We start from the raw sequence: 27060 nt of genomic DNA, 5'->3' as shown, positions 1-27060 counted from the left end.
GAGAGAAAGAGTGAAAGAGACAAAGGGGGGAGAAAGGAAGTGTGTGAGGGAGAGAAAGAGTGAAAGAGACAAAGGGGGAGAGAGAAAGTGTGTAAGGGGGGGAAAGAGTGAGGGAGAGAAAGATTGAGGGAGAGAGAGGGGGAGAGAGAGGGAGAGAAAGAGAGGAAGAAGGGGAGAGAGAGTAAGTGAGAGAGAAAGGGGAGAGAAAGAGAAAGAGAAAGTAGCCAAATGGGGGAGGGGCTGGGATGCTGAGAGTCTCCCCTCCCGCCCTTTCGGCGCTCCCAACTCGAGTTCTGCTTGGCGATCCGCGGGGAGAGACAGAGGAGCGACTGGCGGAGCTCTGGTGGCCCATCAAGAGAAGCAGCGGTGGTCGCGGAGAGTCCTCCCCACTTTCCATCCCCGAAGGAGGCACTCAGGTTGCTCTCTCTCTTGCTCTCTCTCCCTAAGTCCCCTCCCCTCCCGAAGGCAAAGGGGGAAGGAGGAGGAGGGTGTGTGGGGGAGGCTCCTCTAACTGGACTGCCCAGCCCCCTCCCCAAATTCCCTCCCTCCCTTCCCATGAGGGGGCGGGGTGGGAAGAAGAAGAAGGGGGCTGCAAAGTTTCTGGCCAGTTTGAGGGAGGGAGGGGGCTGCACTTCCGTCCCCAACGACTCCCCCCCCATTTCTGGCCTCAAGAGGGGGAGGAGAGTGAAGTTTGGGCAGTCCTAAGGGAATTGAGGGGAGGGCAGAGGAGGGGCGGGTTGGGCTCGCTGACCTCCAGGGACCCTTTCAACTCTGTGATGCTCTGATTATGCCAGGGGTATATAGGACTGCTTGAGCAGTGGGGGAGGGGGTTGGGCTAGGTGACCTCCAAGGTCCCTTTGGACTGGGGGGTCTGTAGAATGGGCTGGGAAGAAGGAGACTTCCTCCTTTTTGGTTGTTCGCTTTGCCCTCCTTTTTTCTTTCCTTCCTTCCTCCCTTCCTTCCTCCCCTCCCTCCCTCCTTCCTTCTTTCCTTCCCTCCTTCTTTCCTCCCTTCCTAGCTCCTTCCCTTCCTTTCATTTCCTTCTTTTCTCCTTTCCTTCCCTTCCTCCGTTCCTTTCCTCCTTTCCTTCCTCCTTTCCTTTCCTTCTCTCCTCCTTTCCTTTCCTCCTTTCCTTTCCTTCTTTCCTCCTTTCCTTTCCTCCTTTCCTTTCCTTCTTTCCTCCTTTCCTTTCCTTTCCTTCTTTCCTCCTTTCCTTTCCTTCTTTCCTCCTTTCCTCTCCTCCTTTCCTTTCCTTCTTTCCTTTCCTTCTTTCCTCCTTTCCTTTCCTCCTTTCCGTTCCTTCTTTCCTCCTTCCGTATCCTTCTTTCCTCCGTTCCGTTCCTTCTTTCCTCCTTTCCCTTCCTCCTTTCCTTTCCTTCTTTCCTTCTCTCCGTGCTAGCAGGAGACTCTATGGTAGTGGTGGTGGTGGGAACCGGCCTTCTGGAGGGCAGAAGATAAACAAAAAGAATGCCCTGCTAGGAGGAGACTCTATGGTGGGTGGGGAACCATATTCCAGACAGCAGGGAAAAAAAAAAAGGATGCCGTGCTAGGAGGAGACTCTATGGTGGGTGGGGAACCATATTCCAGACAGCAGGGAAAAAAAAAAAGGATGCCGGGCTAGGAGGAGACTCTATGGTGGAGGAACTGGACTTCTGGTCTGCTCCAGAATTGAATGGGGGAGGGGGCTTCCGGTTAGGACCTGTGTGGCTCTTGGGGTATCTAAGATGGCCGACCATTCCAGACAAAATGGCTGCCCTGTCTCCTCTCTGACCTGCTCCTTGCTTCTCTTTCAGGGGCCCATGGAGGACCACGGAGGGGCCGAAGCCATGGAAGACGGTGAGGGGCACCACAGCGGGACGGTTTGCCTCGGGGAGTGGGTGTTGAAGCATAGCATGGAACGGGAAGGGACCATGAAGGTCATCTAGTCTGGCCCCCTGCTTGAGCACGAGACCCCTACCGAATCCTAGAATCTTGGAAAGGACCTCGGAGGTCTTCTAGCCCGACCCCCCTCCCCTGGCTCGAGCGGGAGGACAGAATAAGGGAGGGGGACCTCGGAGGTCATCTAATCCAGCCCCCTGCCCAAAGCAGAAGACCCAATACCATTTCAGACCAAGTGGCTCTCTGGTCTCTTCTTAAAAGAGATGGGAGAGCCACAACTTCTAGTGGCAAGCTGTTCCACTGGTTAATTCTCCTCACTATCTATCTATCTATCTATCTATCTATCTATCTATCTATCTATCTATCTATCTATCTATCTATCTATCTTCTATCATCTCTGTGTATCTATCCATCCATTCATCATCTACCCATCCATCAATCACCTATTTATCTATCAAATCTTCTATCAATCATCAATATCTATCTATTTATCTATGTCTGTTTATCTATCTATCTATCTACTTATCTATCTATCTATCATCTATCATCTATCTATCTATCTATCTATCTATCTATCTATCTATCTATCTATCTATCTCTATTATCCATGTATCCTTCCATCATCTCATCTACATCATCTGTCTATCGATATCATCTTCTATCATCTATCTATCTATCATCTATCTATCTATCTATCTATCTATCTATCTATCTATCTATCTATCTACCTACCTACCTACCTACCTACCTACCTACCTACCTTTCTATCCCTGCCGGCCTGCTTGCCTGTTCCCTCTTTCCCTCTCCCTCCCTCCCTCCCTCCCTCCCTCCCTCCCTCCCTCCCTCCCTCCCTGTCTGTCTATCTATCTATCTATCTATCTATCTATCTATCTATCTATCTATCTATCTATCTATCTTCTATCATCTCTGTGTATCTATCCATCCATTCATCATCTACCCATCCATCAATCACCTATTTATCTATCAAATCTTCTATCAATCATCAATATCTATCTTTATCTATTTATCTATGTCTGTTTATCTATCTATCTATCTATCTACTTATCTATCTATCTATCTATCTATCTATCTATCTATCTATCTATCTATCTCTATTATCCATGTATCCTTCCATCATCTCATCTACATCATCTGTCTATCGATATCATCTTCTATCTATCTATCTATCTATCTATCTATCTATCTATCTATCTATCTATCTATCTATCTATCATCTATCTATCATCTAATTATCTATCTATCCATCTATCTATCTACCTACCTACCTACCTACCTACCTACCTACCTTTCTATCCCTGCCGGCCTGCTTGCCTGTTCCCTCTTTCCCTCCCTCTCCTTCCCTCCTCCTCCCCCCCTGTCTGTCTATCTATCTATCTATCTATCTATCTATCTATCTATCTATCTATCTATCTATCTATCTATCTATCTATCTATCTATCTATCTATCTGTATTATCCATGTATCCATCCATCATCTCTCATCTACATCATCTGTCTATCTATATCATCCTCTATCATCTATCTATATCAGGGTGTCAAACACAAGGCCCGCTGGCCAAATCCGCCCGCCAGACCTCGTCTGATGGCCAGCGGTGCCGCCGCCAGCCTTGCAGCCTCCCCTTTTTTTTTCAATGAATTTACTCCGTGCCTGCACGGAGTAAATTCATTTTAAAATGGCTCAAGTTTAAAAAAAAAAAATTTACTTACCTTCCGGGACCTGGCCCGACTTCTTCCTGCCCGCACTGCTCCTGGGTGTCGGACGTGACGTCATCACGTGACGTCCGCCCGACATCTCCAGGGATCAGAGGAGCGCGCGGACGCCGCGGAGAGGAGCAAGAAGAAAGAAGTAAAGGAAAGAAAGAAGTAAAAGGTAAGTAAAGTAAATGGAGGGGGCAGATCACGCATCACTGATGATAACCTCCATGCTGTTTTGCGGATTGCTACAGCACAAGACCTAACGCCAAACATCGATGGACTGACCTTAGGAAAACGATTGTGGTGGTCTGGCATTCAAAATGAGACACAGGGAAAATGTCTGAGCAAATGCCAGCCCTGAGCGAACTCAGGCAGCAGTATTTATTGAGAAAACTAAGCGAAAATACAGTATGCATATTCAGAAAACAATGACCTCGACAAGATATTACCTAAACAGGATGAGAACATACATTCAACAGGATGAGAACATATAGCCACGGAAGGTCCCATGAGAAAGTCCAGCTGTGTATTTTGAACTCTTATCTATTTTCCTGTTCCTTCTAAACCCGCAGATCACAACAGGATGAAACACTCATTGCAAAGGTACTCCTACCCCACCAAGAATGCCTGCATATCCCTAGATCTATGCGAAATGGCTGTACAAAGGACTTACAGAAAATGACCAATAAAATATGTTACCACAAACGATGTCAGCCATCTAGTCAGTAAAGTTAAAAAAGGTAATGCCTTGTGTTTTCCATATGTTTAATAAACAGTGTTTGGCAATATTTGTATGTTTAAAAAAAATTAATGTTTGTTACCAAAAACATTTTTCAATACATTATTACAATAATTGTACATTTGAATATCTACTTGTCATTATTCTGACTATGTTTCTGCTTTCAGAGCTAGTTATTACTTACATTATTACAAAAACAGTAATAATTGAATGCAGTGACATTAATTTATGATAATAAAGAGTGGACACATAGACCTACAGATACAACCGGCCCTTTGATGGGGACCAAACTGCTGATGCGGCCCCCGATGAATTTGAGTTTGACACCCCTGATCTATATTATCCATCATCTCTATGTATCTCTCAATCCATCTCTCCATTCATCAATCATCTATTTATCTAATCCCCTATTATCTCAGTCATCAACATCATGTCTTGTCTGTCTGTCTGTCTGTCGACCTACCTACCTACCTCTATTATCTATATATCCATCCATCATCTATCATTAATATCATCCATCCATTATCTATCTGTCTGTCTGTCTGTCTGTCTGTCTGTCTATCTACTTACTTATCTATCTCTATCCATCTCTATATACATCTGTCTGTCTGTCTATCTATCTATCTATCTATCTATCTATCTATCTATCATCTGTCTATCTATCTATCTATCTATCTATCTATCTATCTATCTATCTACTTATCTATCTCTATCCATCTCTATATACATCTATCTATCTGTCTATCTATCTATCTATCTATCTATCTATCTATCTATCTATCTATCTATCTTCTATCATCTCTGTGTATCTATCCATCCATTCATCATCTACCCATCCATCAATCACCTATTTATCTATCAAATCTTCTATCAATCATCAATATCTATCTTTATCTATTTATCTATGTCTGTTTATCTATCTATCTATCTATCTATCTACCTATCTATCTATCTATCTTTCTATCTATCTATCTCTATTATCCATGTATCCTTCCATCATCTCATCTACATCATCTGTCTATCGATATCATCTTCTATCATCTATCTATCTATCTATCTATCTATCTATCTATCTACCTACCTACCTACCTACCTACCTACCTACCTACCTTTCTATCCCTGCCGGCCTGCTTGCCTGTTCCCTCTTTCCCTCCCTCTCCCTCCCTCCCTCCCTCCCTCCCTCCCTGTCTATCTATCTATCTATCTATCTATCTATCTATCTATCTATCTATCTATCTATCTATCTATCTGTATTATCCATGTATCCATCCATCATCTCTCATCTACATCATCTGTCTATCTATATCATCCTCTATCATCTATCTATATTATCCATCATCTCTATGTATCTCTCAATCCATCTATCCATCCATCAATCATCTATTTATCTAATCCCCTATTATCTCAGTCATCAACGTCATGTCTTTGTCTGTCTGTCTGTCGACCTACCTACCTACCTCTATTATCTATATATCCATCCATCATCTATCATTAATATCATCCATCCATTATCTATCTATCTATCTATCTGTCTGTCTGTCTGTCTGTCTGTCTGTCTGTCTGTCTATCTACTTACTTATCTATCTCTATCCATCTCTATATACATCTATGTGTCTGTCTATCTATCTATCTATCTATCTATCTATCTATCTATCTATCTATCTATCTATCATCTGTCTATCTATCTATCTATCTATCTATCTGTCTGTCTGTCTGTCTGTCTGTCTATCTACTTACTTATCTATCTCTATCCATCTCTATATACATCTATGTGTCTGTCTATCTATCTATCTATCTATCTATCTATCTATCTATCTATCTATCTATCTATCATCTGTCTATCTATCTATCTATCTATCTATCTATCTATCTATCTATCTATCTACTTATCTATCTCTATCCATCTCTATATACATCTATCTGTCTATCTATCTATCTATCTATCTATCTATCTATCTATCTATCTATCTATCTATCTACTTATCTATCTCTATCCATCTCTATATACATCTATCTATCTATCTATCTATCTATCTATCTATCTATCTATCTATCTATCTATCTATCATCTCTCTCTCTCCACCTGTTGAATCCATGCCCTGAATTCCATTCCAGCGGTGTAACTACACTCCGCCCTAACGCCGTCTCCCTGTCTTTTCAAACTCCCAGAGGACGATGACGAACTCCAGCTCATCCTGGTCAGAAAGTCTGGTGGCGGGAAGAGTGCGACGGGCAACACCATCCTCGGCCGACCGGCGTTCGAGTCCCTCTTGGCGGCCAAGACCACCACCGTCGAGTGTCAAAGGGCGCAGGGAACCTGGAATGGGAAGACAATTTCCGTCCTCGACACGCCTGCTCTGTTCAATGCCGAAAAGATGGAGACCTCCCTGGAAAAGCAGCTTGAAAGTTGCCGTCCGATGTGCCGCACCGGTCTCCACGCCTTCATTTTGGTCACCCAGGTGGGGCGCTTCACCGCCGAAGACGCGGCCGCTGCCAAGCAGGTCTGGAAACTCTTCGGGGACAAGTCCGCCTGCCGGACCATCATCCTGTTCACCTGCAAGGAGGACCTGGGAGGGGACGACCTGCAGACGTACGTCGGCAAGGCCAAGAACAAACACCTGTGTAAGCTGATGAAGAAGTGCAACCGTCGCTTGTGCGGATTCAACAACAAGGCCAAGGGAGGCGAGCGGGAGGAGCAGGTCGACAAGCTGATGAGTATGGTGAAGAAGATCACCATGGAGAATCAAGGGGAGCCGTATGTCATCCTGGAAGGTCCCGAGAAATCAAACCTGTGGTCCAAACAATTGAAGCGGATCAAAGAATTGAAGGTTAAATCTTGAGAGAATGTCCAGGGTTCCGACGGACGCCCGAATGAATTCATGAGCCTCCAGCCAAGTTTCAAAAGAAATCCAATGATTTATTAGGAGCACTTTCCCCAAGGGCGGTCGGCTCGGCCCTATGTAATTTCCTGTCAGCCTATGACCTTCCCTCCCTTCTTCCTTCCTTCCTTCCTTCCCATCCACCCTCTTTTCCTTCCTTCTTTCTTGCCTTCCTTTTTACTCCCTTTCTTTTCTCCTTTTTCCCCTTTTTCTTGATTTCTTTCTTCCCTTCCTTCCTTCCTTCCTTTTTACTCCCACTTTCCTTCTTCGTTCTTCCCCTCCCTCCCTTTTGTTCCTTCCTTCCTTCTTCGCTCCTTCCTTCCTTCCTTTCCACCCACCCACCTTTCCTTCCTTCAGTTCTTTCTCTTTCCTTCCTTCCTTTTTACTCCCTTTTCTTTCATTCTCCTTGTTTCTTTCTGTTGCCTTTCTTTTTCTTTCTTAGTTTCTTTCCTTCCTTCCTTTTTATTCCCTTTCTTTTCTCCTTTTTTCCTTTTCTCTTTGTTTCTTTCTTCCCTTCCTTCCTTTTTACTCCCACTTTCCTTCTTCGTTCTTCCCCTCCCTCCCTTTCCTTCCTTCCTTCCTTCCTTCCTTCCTTCCTTCCTTCCTTCCTTCCTTCTTCACTCCTTCCTTCTTCACTCCTTTCTTCCTTTCTTTCCGCCCACCCACCTTTCCTTCCTTCTGTTCCTTCTCTTTCCTTCCTTCCTTTTTACTCCCTTTTCTTTCTTTCTCCTTGTTTTTCTTTTGCCTTTCTTTTTCTTTCTTAGTTTCTTTCCTTCCTTCCTTTTTACTCCCACTTTCCTTCTTCCTTCTTTCCCACCCTTCCTCCTTTTGTTCACTCCCTCCTTCCTTTCCACCCACCCGCCTTTCCTTCCTTCTGTTCCTTCTCTTTCCTTCCTTCCTTTTTACTCCCTTTTCTTTCTCCTTGTTTCTTTCTTTTTGCCTTTCTTTTTCTTTCTTAGTTTCTTTCCTTCCTTCCTTTTTACTCCCCTTTCTTTTTCTCCTTTTTTCTTTGTTTCTTTCTTCCCTTCCTTCCTTCCTTTTTACTCCCACTTTCCTTCTTCGTTCTTCCCTCCCTCCCTTTTGTTCCTTCCTTCCTTCTTCGCTCCTTCCTTTCCACCCACCCACCTTTCCTTCCTTCTGTCCCTTCCTTCTTTCCTTCCTTCCTTTTACTCCCGTTTTCTTTCTCTTTCTTCTTTTTTCTTTCTTTTGCCGTTCTTTTCCTTCCTTCCTTCCTTTCTCCACCCCAGCCCCACCCTCTCTTCCTTCCAAGTCTGGGCACCGCTTCTCTGCTCCTCCATGAATCAGAATAGAGCGGGAAGGACCCTCGGAGGATCTGCGTTCCCCTTCCCTCCCAAGGTATGTCATAAATCACATTCTCCAACCGAAGCACTTTCCCTGGCTGTAGGAAACACGCCTCTCCGTCTGGCTCTTGGTAACATGGGACTCAGTCTGGAGGAAGGTATGTGTGGAATGAGCTTCTGGTCGTTGCAACCAAACTGCTCCGTCACATCTCCCTCTCCACCCCTCCTTCTTATGGCAACTCAAGAGCAGGCCAAGAATGCTTTCCGAGTTGACGGATGGATTGTTTTCGGGAGTTACTTCCTCTCCTTTTCGGATGGTCACTTCTCCCCCTCCCCCCTGCAATGGCCGCCGGGGGGAATACATGTAGATCCGTGTGCACGCGGTGTATTGCCGTCTCCCCTGCATGGCTAGTGAGCTGCCACGGGGTGGGGGGAGCAGCTATCCGGGCGGTGAGATTTGCTCGGGCCTTTGTCCATAGGAAATGGCAAAAGTGCAGCGGGGGACATCCGGTTGGCGAGTCGGTGTTGCGAGTCGTCTCTGCCCCATTTGGCGTGGTTCCCACGGTGGGTGTGGCGAGGGATGACTCCCCCGCTTTCCGGCGGATGTTACAGAAGAGCCCAGCCGCTCTAGCTGGTCCCCTTCAAACGGGGAGCGCTCGATTTGCCCGATCGCTAGCCCAGCGGAGCAGCGCGTGCCACTTGACTCCGCCAGTGGACAAATAGAACGGCGTGGACTCGCAGGGGTGCGCCTACCGGGCCCCGTCCCCTTGCGCGAGTCGAAGCTGCTGGCGCGACGGGCCCTGTCGCTCGCACGACTTGGTTCGCCCTCTCCTCCCTCTCCATCCGGGACAGGGCGAGCCGTGGTGCAATTCAAGCAGTGAGACAACCCGGTTTCGGGGGAGCGGGTGCTCCGCTCCGCACACGAGAGTCCGCTGGGCTCTAATGAAAGATGCAATCAAAGCCCAGGAAAGAGCTAACCCACTTGCTGGTCGGAGCGAACCGGCTCGCTCGCTGATCGCCGGAGCGAGCGGTTCGGGCGAACTGGTCCAAACCGGGAGAATCCCACCCAAGAAGAGAGAAGTTGAGAGACTGATAACCCGTCTTTCGAACTTCCGAGCCCCAAGTTTTGTCGAGTTGTACCACACTGTTGATGAGGTCCTTTTTGTGGGATCTGTTTCGAGGAGAAGCAAAAATCTCCGGATGAAAAAGATGGAAAGGGGTTTTTGGGGGATGGAGACTGGAATCTTGTTTGCCCCCCCCGGGAGAATGTTTTTCCTCTGGAATCTACTTCTTGGAAATAAAACAACATTTAAACCATCGGCTGTTATTCCCTGAAATGGTGGTGTTACTTACTTAATGTGGTATGTATGTATGTATGTATGTATGTCTATATCTACCTATATCTATCTATCCACCTTTGTCTCTCTCTCTCTTTCTCTCTGTCCATTTATCTTTCTCTAGCTAGCGAGCTAACACTATATCTATCTATCTCTAGCTCTATCCATCATCTATCTTTATCTCTATATCTCGAACTCTATATCTATTTATCTCTCTCTCTATCTCTCTCTCTATCTCTATCTCCATCTATTTATCTATATATATATCAATATCTATGCATCCATCCACTTATCTCTTTATCTCTATCTCTAATCTCTATCCATCTATCTATCTCTGTATCTCACTATATCTCTATCCATCTATCTTCATCTATATCATCTATCTATCTATCTATCTATCTATCTATCTATCTATCTATCTATCTATCTATCTATCTACCGTGTTTCTCCAACAATACGGCCTCCACCAATAGGAAGGCCCAGCATGTGTTTTGGGCATAAAATCAAATTAAGCCCTCCCCCAAATTTAGGCCTATTTTAAAATATGCAAAATAAGGGGAAGGGCGGGAGACTTGCCGTTAGGAGCGCCCGGCGGGCCGGAATTCCTCGCCACCAGCCGCTCCTAACGGGCGATCATGGCCAAGCACAAAGAGCTCCCTACTCCCACCTTTGCTGCAGACACCTTGGCACCCGCCGCTGTTGCTTTCCCCTTCTGCCCATTACGCCGCCACGCTTTGAGCTGCCGCTTCCGTGATTGGGCGCTGTCGCCATTTGGAGCTCCAAACGCGGAAGTGGCAGCTCCAAACATGACGGCGGGCGATCTTTTTTATTTTGGTCCGCGAAGTTCAGAGCAAGCAAGAGAGGGAGACCGCGATGCCTTGCTAAAGAGCTTTCGCCTTTCCCTCCTTGCAGCGCATCGTCCCAAGCAACACTCCGCGAAGAGTCGTCCCTACTGCCTTCACTCTGCGTCAATTACACGACTCCGCCTCCCCTCCGTCTCACCCTCCTGCGCTTTGGGCATCTCTGTGTGATCGCGACCCTGTCCTTTCCACCTGGCGCCTTGCTGCTTTCTGGCTCTTTAGCAACCGGCTTCGTGTTTGGAGCACTGCCGCTGTTTGGAGCTCCAAACGGCGGCGGAAGCTCCAAATGCGGAACCTCCAAACATGACGGTGGGCGATCTTTTTATTTTGGTCAGCTCGCTCTCGAACTTTGCGCGGACCAAATAAAAAGATCGCCACCGTCATGTTTGAGAGCTGCTCACTCCGCGTTTGGAGCTCCAAATGGCGACCGCGCTCCAATCACGGAAGCGGCAGCTCCAAACGTGGCGGCGTAATGGGCAGAAGGGAAAGCAACAGCGGCGGGTGCCAAAGGTGTCTGCAGCAAAGGTGGGAGTAGGGAGCTCTCTGTGCTTGGCCATGATCGCCCGTTAGGAGCGGCTGGTGGCGAGGATGCAAGGGGAATTAAGTCACCCCCGAAAAGACGGCCTAGCCCGTTTTTCGAGCTCAAAAATAAGGCCCGGCCTTATTATGTGAGAAACACGGTATCTATCTATCTATCCTCTTTCTGTCATCTATCTATCTCTGTTTCTATCCATCCATCCATTCATCCATCTATTTATCATTCTTCTTCCTCCCCTTCTTCTTCTTCCTCCTCCTTCCTCCTCCTCCTTTTACAGACCTGACTCCCTTTCCGGCCCCGATGATGTTACCTAGTTGGGTCATGAAAGAACTGCAAGCAAAACGAATATCTCAGGGGCTGCCCCAAAGAAGAGGGGGGTGTGGGTGGGGGTGTGTGGGGGTGTGGGGGGTGTGGGGGGTGTGTGACCAGAAGGCAGGACCAGAAGCAACGGATGGAAACTGATCCAGGAGAGAAGCAACCTGAATGAAGAGGAAACATGCCAACAGGAGGACCATTGGCCCATGGAACTGCTCGCCACCAGTAAGTTGTGGGAACTCCGTTGCTGGAGGGTTTTTAAAGCAGAGATTGGACAGCCATTTGTCCGGCATGGTATTGAGTCTCCTGCTTGAGAAGGGGGTTGGACTAGAGGACCTCCGAGGACCCTTCCCATGCTGTGATTCTGTTAAAGATCTCCTCCTTGAGCAAGGGGAAGGGGTTGGACTAGATGACCTCTGAGGTTCCCTTCCCATGCTGTGATTCTGTTAAGGGTCTCCGCCTTGAGCAGGGGAGTTGGACTAGAAGACCTCTGAGGTCCCTTCCGACTCTGATTCAGTGATTCTGCTGGGGCAGAGGGTTGGGCTGGATGACCTCCCAGGTCCCTTCCCAACTCTTAGGATTCTCTTATGTCTCCTGCTGGAGCAGGGGGTTGGGCTAGATGACCTCTGGCTTTTGCGAGAGAGGCTTGGGGTGGGGTGGGGAGCAGCCGTTGGGCTTAGAACAAGAGACGGAGCAAACCCGCCTGTTTCCCTGGAGGGCCCCGCCTGTTTCCTGTTGCTGGGCTCCTGGTGTCTTGGTCTCTCTGTGTGTGTGTGTGTGTGTGTGTGTGTGTGTGTGTGTGTGTGTGTGTGTGTGTGTAAGCGGGGGGGCTCTTTTCCTCTCTCCTTTCTTTCCACTCACGTGATTTCTAGGCAGCCGAGCGAGACTTTGCGCTTCCTTTGGCTGTTGAGATGCGGTTGAGAATTTCTCCCCCATCCCTGCCATTGGGGAGGGGAAGAGCAGAAGGCTGGACTACATGACCTCCCAGGTCCCTTCCAGCTGTCTATGCTTCTATGCTTCTCTCAAGGTCTGCAGCTTGAACGGGGTTGGGCTAGATGACCTCCCAGGTCCCTTCCAACTATATGATTCTGTCAGGGGCTCCTGCTGGAGCAGGGGTTGGCCTAGATGACCTCCCAGGTCCCTTCCTTTTTTCTTCCTTTTTCTTTCTTTCTAATTTCTTTCTTTCATTCCCTCCTTCCTTTTTACCCCCCTTCTCATTCTTTCTTCTTTTTCCTTCCTTTTTTCTTTCTAGATTTTCTTTCTTTCCCTCCTTCCTTTCCTTCCTTCCTTTTTACTCCCCCTTTTCTTTCTTTCTTTCTTTCCTTTCTTTTCTTTCTTTCTCTTTCTTTCTGTCTTTGTTTCTTTTTCTTTCTTTCTCTCTTTCTCTTTCTTTCTTTTTCTTTTTCTTTCTTTCTCTTTCTTTCTCCTTTTTCTTTCTAGTTTTTCTTTCTTTCTTTCCCTCCTTCCTTCCTTCCTTTCTTTCTTTTTCTTTCTTTCTCCTTTTTTCTTCCTTTTTTCTTTCTTTCTTTTTCTTTCTTTCTCCTTTTTTCTTCCGTTTTCTTTCTTTCTAGTTTCTTTCTTTCTTTCTTTTTCTTTCTCCTTTTTCCTTCCTTTTTCCTTTCTAGGTTTCCTCCTTCCTTTCTTTCCTTCCTTCCTTTTTACTCCCCCTTTTTTCTTTCTTTCTTTCTTTCTTTCTTTCTTTCTTTCTTTCTTTCTTTCTTTCTTTCTTTCTTTCTCCTTTTTTCTTCTTTTTCTTTATTTCTAGTTTCTTTCTTTCTTTCCCTCCTTCCTTTTTACTCCCCCTTTTCTTTCTTTCTTTCTTTCTTTTTCTCTCTTTCTCCTTTTTCTTCCTTTTTCTTTCTTTCTAGTTTCTTTCTTTCCCTCCTTCCTTTTTACTCCCCTTTCTCATTCTTTCTCCTTTTTCTTCCTTTTTTCTTTCTAATTTTTCTTTCTTAATTCTCCTCAGTATCTATCTATCTATCTATCTATCTATCTATCTATCTATCTATCTATCTATTTATTTATCTATCTATATCTATCTATCTATCTATCTATCTATCTATCTATCTATCTATCTATCTATCTTATCATCTCTATGTATCTATCCATCCATTCATCATGTTTCCCTGGAGGGCCCCGTTGCTGGGCTCCTGGTGTCTTTGTCTCTGTGGGTGTGTGCGCTTGGGGTGTCCCTGCGTGGATGTGGGTGTGTGTTTGTGTGTGCGCTTGTGTGTGTGTGTGTGTGTGTGTAAGGGGGGGGGGCTCTTTTCCTCTCTCCTTTTCTTTCCACTCACGTGATTTCTAGGCAGCCGAGCGAGACTTTTCGCTTCCTTTGGCTGTTGAGATGTGGGGAGGGGAAGAACAGAGGACTGGACTACATGACCTCCCAGGTCCCTTCCAGCTGTATGATTCTGTCAGGGGCTCCTGCTGGAGCTGGGGGTTGGGCTAGTTGACCTCCCAGGTCTCTTCCAACTGTATGATTCTGGCAGGGGCTCCTGCTGGAGCAGGGGGTTGGGCTAGATGACCTCCCAGGTCACTTCCAACTGTATGATTCTGTCAGGGGCTCCTGCTGGAGCAGGGGGTTGGGCTAGATGACCTCCCAGGTCCCTTCCAGCTGTGATTCTATGCGTCTATCAAGGTCTGCAGCTTGGATGGGGTTGGGCTAAATGACCTCCAAGGTCTCTTCCAACTGTATGATTCTGTCAGGGGCTCCTGCTAGAGCAGGGGGCCTATTTTGAGCCTTTTATCAGGTCAAAAACAACCCGGAAAATGGCTCGAAAATGGCCCGAAGAACTGCCTGAGAAGGCCTCAAGAATAGCCCCAAAATGGCCGAAAAACAGCCTGAAAATGGGCCAAGAAACCCCCCCCAAACTGCCTAAAAAGTACTGAAAACCTGCCTGAAAATGCCCAAAAACTCCCTGAGAAATGGCCTGCAAATGGGCCAAAAAACATCCCGCAAAATGTCTGAAAAATGGCCGGAGAACTGCCTGAAAAGGCCCGAAAAACTGACTGAAAAGGCCCGAAAAACTGCCTGAGAAATGGCTGGAAAAACTGCCTGAAAAGGCCCGAAAAACTGCCCGAAAAATGGCCTGAAGAAGTGCCTGAAAATGCCCGAAAAACTGACTGAGAAATGGCTAGAAAAACTGACTGAAAAGGCCCAAAAAACTGACTGAAAAGGCCCAAAAAAGTGATTGAAAAGGCCCAAAAAACTGACTGAAAAAGGCCTGAAAAACTGCCTGAGAAATGGCTGAAAAGCATCCTGCAAATAGGCCAAAAACGGCCTGGAAATGGGCCAAAAACACTCCCCAAAACTCCCCCAAATGGCCCCTAAAACTGCTTGCAAAGGCCCCGAAACTGCCTGAGAAATAGCTAGAAAACTGCCTGAAAAGGCCCCAAAACTGCCTGAGAAATGGCTGGAAAAACTGCCTGAAAAGGCCTGAAAACCTGCCTGAGAAATACCTGAGAGAAAACTGGCCTGAAGTACTGCCTGAAAACGCCAGAAAAACTGACTAAGATATGGCTGGAAAAACTGCCTGAAAAGGCCAAATGGCTGAAAAATGGCCTGCAAATGGGCCAAAAATGCCCCACAAAATGCCCGAAAAATGGCCTGAAGTACTGCCTGAAAAGGCCTGAAAAACTGACTGAGAAATGGCCTGAAGAACTGCCTGAAAAGGCCCGAAAACCTAACTGAGAAATGGCTAGAAAAATTGACTGAAAAAGGCCCAAAAACTGCCTGAGAAATGGCTGAAAAATGCCCCCAAAATGCCCCCAAAATGGCCTGAAGAACTGCCTGAAAATGCCCGAAAAACTGACTGAGAAATGGCCAAAAACAGCCTGCAAATGGGCCAAAAAAGCCCCCGAAAAATGGCCTGAAAAACTGACTGAAAAGGCCCAAAAAAGTGACTGCAAATGGGCCAAAAAAGCCCCCCAAAACTGCCTGAAAAATGGCCCCCAAAACTGACTGAAAAGGCCTGAAAATCTGACTGAAAAGGCCCGAGAAACTGAAAAAGGCCCGAAAAGCTGACTGGGAAAATGGAGGATCCGATGCCGCCGTGTGTGTCCAGAGGAGGCCCTGGGGATCAGAGGAAGGCTCCTATGTGGAGATAGGGATGCATGGAATGGACATGAGAGGGAGGAACATGAATTCTGATCAAACATTTTCTCTTCTCTTCATTTCGGTGCCTTGCTCCTTCCTTCCTTCTCTCTCTCTAGGGGTGTCGCAGGAAGTGGGGGTGCTGCTTTGAGCTGCTCTGCAATAGGAAACGGGCTGAAACTGCACATTCTTAGTGAGGCAGGAGTTGACACTTTAAACCACTAGCCAGGATATCACGAACAAGAATAGCTCGCTTATAAGAAGAAGAAAAACCAAAACCACCTAGCTGGTGCATGAAACTAGGACACTTTGCAAGATACCTGTGGTCTGGGGTGAAAAACAGATGCGACATTTAGCTACGTAGGGGCCTGAGATCCAAATAACCAATATTATCTGTTATGCATGCATTATTAGGGGAAGGGCAAAAGGGCTGAATGCGACCACCCCTTGACTCTAAAAATGGATGCAAGATTCTCATCGGGGCCCTCGGTTAGCTTTTGAGCCCTCAGGGACCTTATATCTTGGTACCAAAATAAAAGTATATTGTTTCACACCTTGTGTCCGGTGTCTTAATCTGCTTCAACACCAAGCAAGAGCCCAATTTTGGGGAAAACAAAATGGCCAAAAACATCCTGCAAATGGGCCAAAATACACCCCCCAAAATGCCTGAAAAATGGCCTGAAGAACTGCCTGAAAAGGCCCAAAACTGCCTGAGAAATGGCTAGAAAAACTACCTGAAAAGGCCCAAAAACTGCCTGAGAAATGGCTAGAAAAACTGCCTGAAAAGGCCCAAAAACTGATTGAGAAATGGCTGGAAAAACTGCATGAAAAGGCCCAAAAACTGACTGAGAAATGGCTAGAAAAACTGCCTGAAAAGGCCCGAAAACTGCCTGAGAAATGGCTGGAAAAACTGCCTGAGAAATGGCTGAAAAATGGCCTGCAAATGGGCCAAAATGCCCCCCATAATGCCCCCAAAATGGCCTGAAGAACTGCCTGAAAATGCCCGAAAAACTGACTGAGAAATGGCCAAAAACAGCCTGCAAATGGGCCAAAAAAGCACCAGAAAATGTCCTGAAAAACTGACTGAAAAGGCCCCCAAAAACTGACTGCAAATGGGCCAAAAGAGTCCCAAAAAACTGACTGAAAAGGCCCAAAAAACTGACTGAAAAAGGCCTGAAAAACTACCTGAGAAATGGCTGAAAAACTTCCTGCAAATAGGCCAAAAACGGCCTGGAAATGGGCCAAAAACACTCCCAAAACTCCCCAAATGGCCCCTAAAACTGCCTGCAAAGGCCCAAAACTGACTGAAAAAGGCCTGAAAAACTGCCTGCAAATAGGCCAAAAACAGCCTGCAAATGGGCCAAAACAGCCTGTAAATGGGCCAAAAACAGCCTGTAAATGGGCCAAAAACAGCCTGTAAATGGGCCAAAAACAGCCTGCAAATAGGCCAAAAACAGCTGTAAATGGGCCAAAAATAGCCTGCAAATAGGCCAAAAACAGCCTGCAAATGGGCCAAAAAACGCCCCCCAAATGTACAGAAAATGGCCTGAAAGACTGCCTGAAAAGGCCAGAAAAACTGCCTGGGAAATGGCTGACAAACAGACCACAAATGGCCCAAAAACGCTTTCCAAAACTTCAGAAAAACACCCGAAAAACGGCCAGTTGTTGGGCCTTTTTGGGCCCAAACAACCTGAAAATGTCCTCCCATGGCCTGAAAAAGCACTGCCTGGAAACCACGTGGTTGAAAATAAAAGCCCATCTGAGTCACGGCTTTTTCTGTATCTCCTCTTCTCTTTTCAAAGCAGCCTTCCCTCCCTCCATCTATCATCTCTCTCTCTCCCTCCCTCCCTCCCTCCCTCTCTCTCATCCATCCATTTTCTACGGCTGCCCATCACAGCGAATGAATCCAGGCGGCTGAACAATTCAGAGAAGCGATTCCTTCTCAAGAGGAAACCTTTTCAAACAGGAAAACCGGGTTGTTGTGGGTTTTTGTGTTTTTAAAGGAACATGAAAGACGCCCAATTCAACACAACCAAGATGGGTCTGGCCGTTTATCAAGGCAGCCAGGAAACGGTGTGGGTGTGGGTGTTTGTGCCTTCAAACATCCAACACCCCAAATTGGGGAACAAAGCCAGGAAATCACACACACCCCACCGAAAAATATCTCATTTCTTCTTCAGCAAAATCTGATTTTTATTTTTTCCTTCGGCAATTCAGGCTCCTGCCAATTCCGAGCCGTCCTTTCTTTTGCCGACCTCCAAGCTCCTCTTTTGTCCTTGGTGAGGTTGTTGCCCATTTCTACACAGTCTTGATTGCCGCTCTCTCACACACCTGCAGACCTGTGTCCCCGTCCGGTGATGGGATTCAAATGGTTCGGTGGGCGTGGCTTGGTGGGCGTGCTGCCGAACGCCGTTGCGCAGCTTTTTCCCACCGTAGCTGATTGTCGGCTTTTTTTTTTTTTTTTTACAACCGGTTCAGTCGAACCTGTCCGAACCGTAGCATACCAGCACTGTGTCCGTCATTCTGCAAGCCCTGCCCCCACTCCCATTCCCCATTCCTGCCTCAGTCCCTGAGACATTGGCCCTGAAGAGCTCCGCTTTCAACGGAGATCGTCCTCGACTTAACAACGGAGATAGTCCTTGACTTAACAACGGAGATAGTCCTCGACTTAACAAGAGGTGAATCTTGTCAGGGACAGCACTTGGAAAAGGGGTTGGACTAGATGACCTCGTTTCCTCCCTTCTCTGTGACTCTGTCAGGGTCCCTGCCTTGGGAAAGGGGTTGGACTAGATGACCTCGGGGTTCCCTCCCGTCTGTGACTCTTGTCAGGGTCTCCTGCCTTGGAAAAGGGGTTGGACTAGATGACCTCAGGGGGTCCCTCCGCTCTCTGTGACTCTTGTCAGGGTCTCCTGCCTTGGGAAAAGGGGGTTGGACTAGATGACCTCCAGGATTCCCTCCCGTCTCTGTGACTCTTGTCAGGGTCTCCTGCCTTGGGAAAGGGGTTGGACTAGATGACCTCGGGGTTCCCTCCCATCTCTGTGACTCTGTCAGGGTCTCCTGCCTTGGGAAAGGGGTTGGACTAGATGACCTCAAGGGGTTCCCTCCCGTCTCTGTGACTCTTGTCAGGGTCTCCTGCCTTTGGGAAAGGGGTTGGACTAGATGACCTCGAGGGTTCCCTCCCTCTCTGTGACTCTTGTCAGGGTCTCCTGCCTTGGGAAGGGGTGTGGACTAGATGACCTCGGGGGTTCCTCCCATCTCTGTGACTCTGTCAGGGTCTCCTGCCTTTGGGAAAGGGGTTGGACTAGATGACCTCTGAGGTCCTTCCACTCTGTGACTCTGTCAGGGTTCCTGCCTTGGAGGGTGGACTGGGGTGACGAGGGTCCCTCCCATCTGTGACTCTGTCAGGGTCTCCTGCCTGGGGGAAGGGGTGGGACTAGATGACCTCTGAGGTCCTTCCAACTCTGTGATTCTGTAAAGAGGAGTTGATGTTGTTGTTTTCCACAGAAGAGAAGAAGGAAGGAGAGAAGGAGAGAGAGAAGGAAGAGTGGACAGAGGGAGGGAGGGAGGGAGGAAGGAAGGAAGGAAGAAGGAAGAAGAGCAAAGGAAGGAAGGAGAGGAGGAAGGAAGGAAGGAAGGGAGGAAGGGGAAGGAGGGAGGGAAGGAGAAGAAGGAGGAGGAGGAAGGGGAGGGAAGGAAGGAAGGAGGGAAGGAGGAGAAGGAGAGGAGAGGAGGGAGGAAGGAAGGGAGGAGAGGGAGGAAGGAGGAAGGAGGAGGAGGAAGGGGGAGGGAGGAAGGAGAGAGGAGGAAGGAAGGAGAAGGAGGAGGAAGGAAGGGAGGAAGGAAGGAAGGGAAGGAAGGAAGGAGAGAAGGAAGAAAGAGAAAGGAAGGAAGGAGGAAGGGAAGCAGAAAGAGGAGGAAGGAAGAAGGAAGGAAGGAAGGAAGGAAGGAGGAAGAAGGAGAGGGAAGGAGAAAGGAGGGAAGGAAGGAAGGAGAAGAAAGAAGAAAGGAAGGAAGGAGAGGAAAGGAGGAAGAGGAAGAAGGAGGGAGGAAGGGGAAGGAAGGGGAAAGGAAGAGGAGGAAGGAAGGAAGGAAGGAAGGAAGGAAGGAAGGAGGAAAGGAAGGAAAGGAGAGAGGGGAAGGAAGGAAAGGAGGGAAGGAAGAAGAAGGAAGGAAAGAGAAAGAAGGAAGGAAGGAAAGGAAAGAAAGAAAGAGAAGGAGGAAGGGAAAGGAAGGAGAGGAAGGAAGGAGGAGGAAGGAAGGAAGGAGGAAGGAAGGGAAGAAAGAGGAGGAAGGAAGGAAGGAGGGAGGAAGGAGGAAGTTAGGAAAGGAGAAAGAGAGGAAGGAAAGAAGGGAGGAAGTTAGGAAAGGAGAAAGGAGGAGGAAGGAGGAAGGAAGGAAGGAAGGAGGAGAGAAGGAGGGAAGGAAGGAAGGAGGAAGGAGAAGTTGAAAGGAGAAAGAGGAGGAAGGAAGGAAGGAGGAATTAGGAAAGGACGAAGAGAGGAGGGAAGGAAGGAGAAGGAATGAAAGGAAGGAGAAGGAGAGGAAGGAGGAAGGAAGGAAGAACCCAACTCACCTCACAGGTCCTTGGCCTACTCTTGGTGGGTATGGAGAGGAGAAGAATGGGAGGGGTTGGTCTCCAAGGGGGTCCCGTTCGCCCCTCCTTCCTTCCTCCCTTCCTTCCTTCCTCCTCCCTCCTGACCTATTTCCCTCCCCTTTCTTTCTTGCTTTCCTCCCTCCTCCTTCCTGCCTTCCTCCTTTCCTCTCCTTCCGGCCACCCTCATTCCTTCTGTCCTTCCTGGTTTTCTTTCTTCTTTCTCCCTTCCTCTTTCCCTCCTTCCTTTGTTCCTCCCTCCTTCCTCTTTCTTCCATCCCACCTTCCTTCCTCCTCCCTCCCTCCTTCCTTTGTTCCGCCCTCCATCTTCCCCTCCTCCTTCTTCCCTCCTTCCTTCCTCCTTCTCTCCTCCCTCCTTCCTTTGTTCCATCCTCCATCCTTCTCCCCTCCTGCCTTCCTCCTTCCCTCCCTCCCTCCCTCCTTCCTTTGTGTTCCGCCTCCTCTTTCCGTCCTCCTCTTTCCCTCCCTTCCTTCTTCCCTCCTTCCTTCCTCCCTCCCTCCCTCCCTCCTTCCCCTTTGTTCCTTTCACTCCATCTTTCCCTCCCTCCTTCTTCCCTCCTTCCTTCCTCCTTCTCTTCCCTCCCCTCCCTCTCCTCTTCCCGCCCTCCTTCCTTCTTCCCTCCTTCCTTCCTCCTTCCCCCCCCTCCCTCCTTCCTTTGTTCCACCTCTCCTCTTTCCGACCTCCCTCTTCCCTCCTTCCTTCTTCCTCCTTCCTTCCTCCCTCCTCCCTCCCTCCTTCCCTTTGTTCCGCCCACTCCATCTTTCCTCCTCCTTTCTTCCCTCCTGCCTTCCTCCTTCCCTCCTTCCCTCCCTCCCTCCTTCCTTTGTTCCGCCCTCCCTCTTTCTGTCCTCCCTCTTTCCCTCCTTCCTTCTTCCCTCCTTCCTTCCTCCTCCCTCCTTCCCTCCTTCCTTTGTTCCTCCCTCCCTCCTCCTTTGTCCTCCCGCCCCTCCCGGAAATACACCCCCTCTTCCTTCGCTGCCCCTTCCCTCCTTCTCAAGCAGGATCTCCTCCTAATTCCCATCCCCCCTTCGACTCTTTCAGGCCGGCGTGGAGTGGGAGGCTTGGCAGGTGAGACCCCCTGACCCCGCCGGAGGACGCAGCCTGGGGGTCCCGCGTTCCTCGACGGAGGCTCGGCAGCCCGACTTGGACTTCTGGCGGTGGCGGGTGTCCTGGGGGGGGCAAGAAGAGGCTGGATTCAATCACTTGGTCTCTCTCTCTCTCTCTCTCTCTCTCTCTCTCTCTATCTATATCTATCTATCTCTATCTATCCCTATCTCTCTATCTCTCTGTCTATCTATCTATCTCCATCTCTCTCTCTCTCTCTTTCTCTCCTCTCGTCTATCTCTCAATCGTTTATCTATCTCCCCCTATCCTTTCACTCCTCCCTATCATCTATCTATCTATCTATCTATCTGTCTGTCTATCTATCTATCTGTCTCTATCTATCTATCTATCTATCTATCTATCTATCTATCTATCTATCTATCTATCTATCTATATATCATCTATCTATCTATCTATCTATCTATCTATCTATCTATCTATCTATCTATCTATCTATCTATCTATCTATCATCATATCTATCTATCTATCTATCTATCTATCTATCTATCTATCTATCTATCTATCTATCTATCTATCTCCATCTATCATTTACCCATCTATCATCTATCATTTATCTATCTCTCTCTCTCTATCAATCTATCTATCTACCTGCTATCATATCTATCTATCTATCTGTCTATCTATCTATCTATCTATCTATCTATCTATCTATCATCTCTCATATCGTCAACTATCTATCTATCATCTATATGTCTATCTATCCTCTGTATCTATCTATCTATCATCTATGTCTGTATCTGTCTATCTATCTATACATTATCTATCTATCTGTCTATCTGTCTGTCATCTGTCTATCTATCGTATATCTGTCTATCTGCTATCTTCTATCTATCTATCTATCTGTCTGTCATCTATCTATCTATGAATCTATCATCTATCTATCTATCTGTCTATCTACATCTATCTATCTATCTGTCTGTCTATCTATCTATCTATCTATCTATCTATCTATCTATCTATCTATCTATCTATCTATCTATCTATCTATCTGCCTATCTATCTCATCTATCTATCTATCTATCTATCTATCTATCTATCTATCATATCTATCTATCTATCTATCTGTATCTATCTATCATATCTATCTATCTATCTATCTATCTCTCTATCTATCATTATCTATCTATCTATCTATCTATCTATCTATCTATCTATCTATATCATCTATCTATCTATCTATCTCTTTATCTATTATCTATCTATCTATCTATTATCATCTATCTATCATCTATATCTCTATCATCTATCTATCTATCTATCTATCTATCTCCATCTATCATTTACCCATCTATCATCTATCATTTATCTCTCTCTCTCTCAATCATCTATCTCCATCTCTCTCTATCTTTTATATATCTATCTATCTATCATCTATTATCTATCTATCTATCATCTATTATCATATCTATCTATCTATCTATCATCTATTATCTATCTATCTATCTATTATCTATCTATCTATCTATCTATCTATCTATCTATCCATCTCTCTATCATTTATCTACCTACGTATCTATCATTTGTCTCTCTCTCTATCTATCTATCTATCTATCTATCTATCTATCTCCATCTCTCTATCATTTATCTACCTACCTATCATTTATCATTTCTCTCTTTCTCTCTCTCTCTCCATCTCTCTATCATTTATCTACCTACCTATCATCTGTCATTATCTCTCTCTCTTTCTCCATCTCTCTATCATTTTATCTACCTACTATCATCTATCATTTCTCTCTCTCCATCTCTCTACATTTATCTACCTACCTATCATCTGTCATTTATCTCTCTCTCTCTCTCTCTCCATCTCTCTATCATTTATCTACCTACCTATCATCTGTCATTTATCTCTCTCTCTCTCTATCTCCATCTCTCTATCATTTATCTACCTATCATCTATCATTTATCTCTCTCTCTCTATCTCCATCTCTCTATCATTTATCTACCTACCTATCATCTATCATTTCTCTCTCTCTCTCTATCTCCATCTCTCTATCATTTATCTACCTATGTATCATCTATCATTTCTCTCTCTCTCTATCTCCATCTCTCTATCATTTATCTACCTACCTATCATCTGTCATTTATCTCTCTCTCTCTCTCTTTCTCCATCTCTATCATTTATCTACCTACGTATCATCTATCATTTATCTCTCTCTCTCTATCTCCATCTCTCTATCATTTATCTACCTACGTATCATCTGTCATTTATCTCTCTCTCTTTCTCCATCTCTCTATCATTTATCTACCTACCTATCATCTGTCATTTCTCTCTCTCTCTCTCTTTCTCCATCTCTCTATCATTTATCTACCTACGTATCTCTCTCTCTCTATCTCCATCTCTCTGTCATTTATCTCTCTCTCTCTCTTTCTCCCCATCTCTCTATCATTTATCTACCTACGTATCATCTATCATTTATCTCTCTCTCTCTATCTATCTATCTCCATCTCTCTATCATTTATCTACCTACGTATCATCTGTCATTTATCTCTCTCTCTCTATCAATCTCTCCATCTCTCTATCATTTATCTACCTACCTATCATCTATCATTTCTCTCTCTCTCTCTCCATCTCTCTATCATTTATCTACCTACGTATCATCTGTCATTTCTCTCTCTCTCTCTCTTTCTCCATCTCTCTATCATTTATCTACCTACCTATCATCTATCATTTCTCTCTCTCTCTCTATCTCCATCTCTCTATCATTTATCTACCTACCTATCATCTGTCATTTATCTCTCTCTCTCTCTCCCATCTCTCTATCATCTATCTACCTACGTTCATCTATCATTTCTCTCTCTCTCTATCTCCATCTGTCATTTCTACCTATGTATCATCTATCTTTCTCTCTCTCTCTCTCCATCTCTCTATCATTTATCTACCTACGTATCATCTGTCATTTATCTCTCTCTCTCTCTTTCTCCATCTCTCTATCATTTATCTACCTACGTATCATCTATCATTTATCTCTCTCTCTCTCTTCTCTCCATCTCTATCATTTATCTACCTCATCTTCATTTATCTCTCTCTCTCTCTATCTCCATCTCTCTATCATTTATCTACCTACGTATCATCTATCATTTCTCTCTCTCTCTCTATCTCCATCTCTCTATCATTTATCTACCTACGTATCATCTATCATTTATCTCTCTCTCTATCTCCATCTCTCTATCATTTATCTACCTACCTATCATCTGTCATTTCTCTCTCTCTCTCTCTTTTCTCCATCTCTCTATCATTTATCTACCTACGTATCATCTGTCATTTATCTCTCTCTCTCTCTTTCTCCATCTCTCTATCATTTATCTACCTACGTATCATCTATCATTTCTCTCTCTCTCTCTTTCTCCATCTCTCTATCATTTATCTACCTACGTATCATCTATCATTTCTCTCTCTCTCTCTATCTCCATCTCTCTATCATTTATCTACCTACCTATCATCTCTCATCATTTCTCTCTCTCTCTCCTCCATCTCTCTATCATTTATCTACTCCTATCATCTATCATTTCTCTCTCTCTCTCTCTCCATCTCTCTATCATTTATCTACCTCACGTATCATCTATCATTTCTCTCTCTCTCTCTCTCTCTATCATCTCTCTATCATTTATCTACCTACCTATCATCTATGTCATTATCTCTCTCTCTCTCTCCTTCCATCTCTCTATCATTTATCTACCTACGTATCATCTATCATTTGTCTCTCTCTCTCTCTCTATCTCCATCTCTCTATCATTTATCTACCTACGTATCATCTGTCATTTATCTCTCTCTCTCTCTCATCTCTCTCTCTATCATTTATCTACCTACCTATCATCTATCATTTCTCTCTCTCTCTCTCTATCTCCATCTCTCTATCATTTATCTACCTACTATCATCTGTCATTTATCTCTCTCTCTCTCTCATCCATCTCTCTATCATTATCTACCTACCTATCATCTATCTTTCTCTCTCTCCTCCTATCTATCTCTATCATTTATCTATCTTCTTTATCTATCTCTCTCTATCTTTCTCCATCTATCTATCATTATCTATCATGTATCATCTATCTTTCTCTCTCTCTCTCTCTCCATCTCCATCTCTCCCTATCATTTATCTACTCTCTATCATTTATCTATCATCTATCATTTCTCTCTCTCTCTCTTCTCCATCTCTCTCTATCATTTATCTACCTACCTATCATCTGTCATTTATCTCTCTCTCTCTCTCTCATCTCTCCATCTCTCTATCATCATTTATCTACTCTACGTATCATCTATCATTTATCTCTCTCTATCTCTCTCTATCTATCTCCATCTCTCTATCATTTATCTACCTGCGATTATCTCTGTCATTTATCTCTCTCTCTCTCTCTATCTCATACCTCCATCTCTCTATCATTGATCTATCTACCTATCCATCTCATCTATTATATCTCTCTCTCTCTATCATTCTATCTCCATCTCTCAATCATTTATCTACCTTCCTCTCATCTATCATTTCTCTCTCTCTCTCTATCAATCTATCTCTCATCTCTCTATCATTTATCTACCTTCCTATCATCTATCATTTCTCTCTCTCTATCAATCTATCTCCATCTCTCTATCATTTATCTACCTTCCTATCATCTATCATTTCTCTCTCTCTCTATCAATCTATCTCCATCTCTCTATCATTTATCTACCTTCCTATCATCTATCATTTCTCTCTCTCTCTATCAATCTATCTCCATCTCTCTATCATTTATGTACCTACCTATCATCTGTCATTTCTCTCTCTCTCTCCATCTATCTCCATCTCTCTCATCTATCTACCTCCCTATCATACCTCCCTATCTATCTATCTATCTATCTATCTATCTATCTATCTATCTATCTATCTATCTATCTATCTATCTATCTATCTATCTATCTATCTATCTATCTATCTATCTATCTATCTATCTATCTATCATCTCTATCTATCTATCTATCTATCTATCTATCTATCTATCTATCTATCTATCTATCTATCTATCTATCTATCTATCTATCTATCTATCTATCTATCTATATCTAATCTATCTCTATCTAAATCTCTATCTCTACCATATATATATATATGTATGTGTGTGTGTGTGTGTGAGTGTGTGTTTTCTTAAGTTTTCGCGGGTATCCTGTCATCCTTCTCTGTCTGTCCATCCATCCATAATTACCTATCCGATCCTCCATCTCTCTATCTGTCCATCCATCCATCTATAGTTATGTATCCTATTCTCCATCTGTGTCTATGCCCCACCCATCCACCTACCTCTATTTCTATTATCTCCCTCTCTGGCTATCTATCCATGTCTCTCTCTCTCTCTCTCTCTCTCTCTCTCTCTCTCTCTCTCTCTCTCCTCCCTCCCTCCCTCCCTCCCTCCCTCCCTCCTCGTTCCCTCCATCCCCCCCACTTTCTCTGTCAACAACTGACTCCATGCCCTGAATTCCATTGAGCGGCGTAACCACTCCGCCCCTAACGCCGTCTCCCTGTCTCTTCCAACTCCCAGGAGACGATGCGGAACTCCGGCTCATCCTGTTCGGAAAGTCGGGTGGTGGTGGAGAAGCGCCACGGGCAACACCATCCTCGGACGGAAGGAGTTTGAGTCCGTCATGTCAGCCAAGACCACCACCCTGAGGTGCCAGAGGGGCAGGAAGCTGGCAGGGCAGG

At 45.5% G+C, this 27060-nt stretch overlaps 1 protein-coding gene and 3 long non-coding RNA genes across 4 annotated transcripts in view; 2 read left to right on the top strand and 2 right to left on the bottom strand.

Annotated features, from left to right (window-relative positions):
* Window positions 1–26718, bottom strand: part of LOC148128733 (uncharacterized) — a 46739-nt gene extending 20021 nt beyond the window's left edge. The window contains exon 1 of the long non-coding RNA XR_015746072.1: window positions 26567–26718. This is a non-coding gene — a long non-coding RNA (uncharacterized LOC148128733). The remainder of the gene's footprint in view (window positions 1–26566) is intronic.
* LOC148128732 (GTPase IMAP family member 3-like) lies at window positions 232–27042 on the top strand. The gene is made up of 4 exons (XM_087947936.1): window positions 232–416; window positions 1794–1836; window positions 6502–7104; window positions 26900–27042. Exons 1-4 carry the CDS (start codon window positions 246–248, stop codon window positions 27025–27027), a joined length of 945 nt encoding a protein of 314 aa, XP_087804062.1. The 5' UTR covers window positions 232–245; the 3' UTR covers window positions 27028–27042.
* On the bottom strand, window positions 7418–7605 carry LOC148128735 (uncharacterized). The gene is made up of 2 exons (XR_015746071.1): window positions 7554–7605; window positions 7418–7468 (listed from the first exon to the last, which is right to left on the bottom strand). It is a non-coding gene; the product is annotated as an uncharacterized LOC148128735 (long non-coding RNA).
* LOC148128734 (uncharacterized) lies at window positions 7947–9829 on the top strand. The gene is made up of 2 exons (XR_015746070.1): window positions 7947–8041; window positions 8171–9829. It is a non-coding gene; the product is annotated as an uncharacterized LOC148128734 (long non-coding RNA).
* Window positions 27043–27060: the final 18 nt, after the last annotated feature.

This window comes from Notechis scutatus, chromosome Z (assembly GCF_049901735.1).
Source record: "Notechis scutatus isolate UNSWTSFEM ecotype Mainland chromosome Z, rNotScu1.2, whole genome shotgun sequence".
Lineage (NCBI taxonomy): Eukaryota > Metazoa > Chordata > Lepidosauria > Squamata > Elapidae > Notechis > Notechis scutatus.
This window is presented reverse-complemented; position numbering and strand designations above follow the sequence as displayed.

Excerpts from the sequence above, each read along its gene's own strand:
- LOC148128732 (XM_087947936.1), top strand. The coding sequence starts at position 246 with ATGCTGAGAGTCTCCCCTCCCGCCCTTTCGGCGCTCCCAACTCGAGTT. Across the intron at positions 1,837-6,501 it reads GGCCGAAGCCATGGAAGACG|AGGACGATGACGAACTCCAG; the intron begins GTGAGGGGCACC and ends TCAAACTCCCAG. Across the intron at positions 7,105-26,899 it reads GCCGTATGTCATCCTGGAAG|GAGACGATGCGGAACTCCGG; the intron begins GTCCCGAGAAAT and ends TCCAACTCCCAG.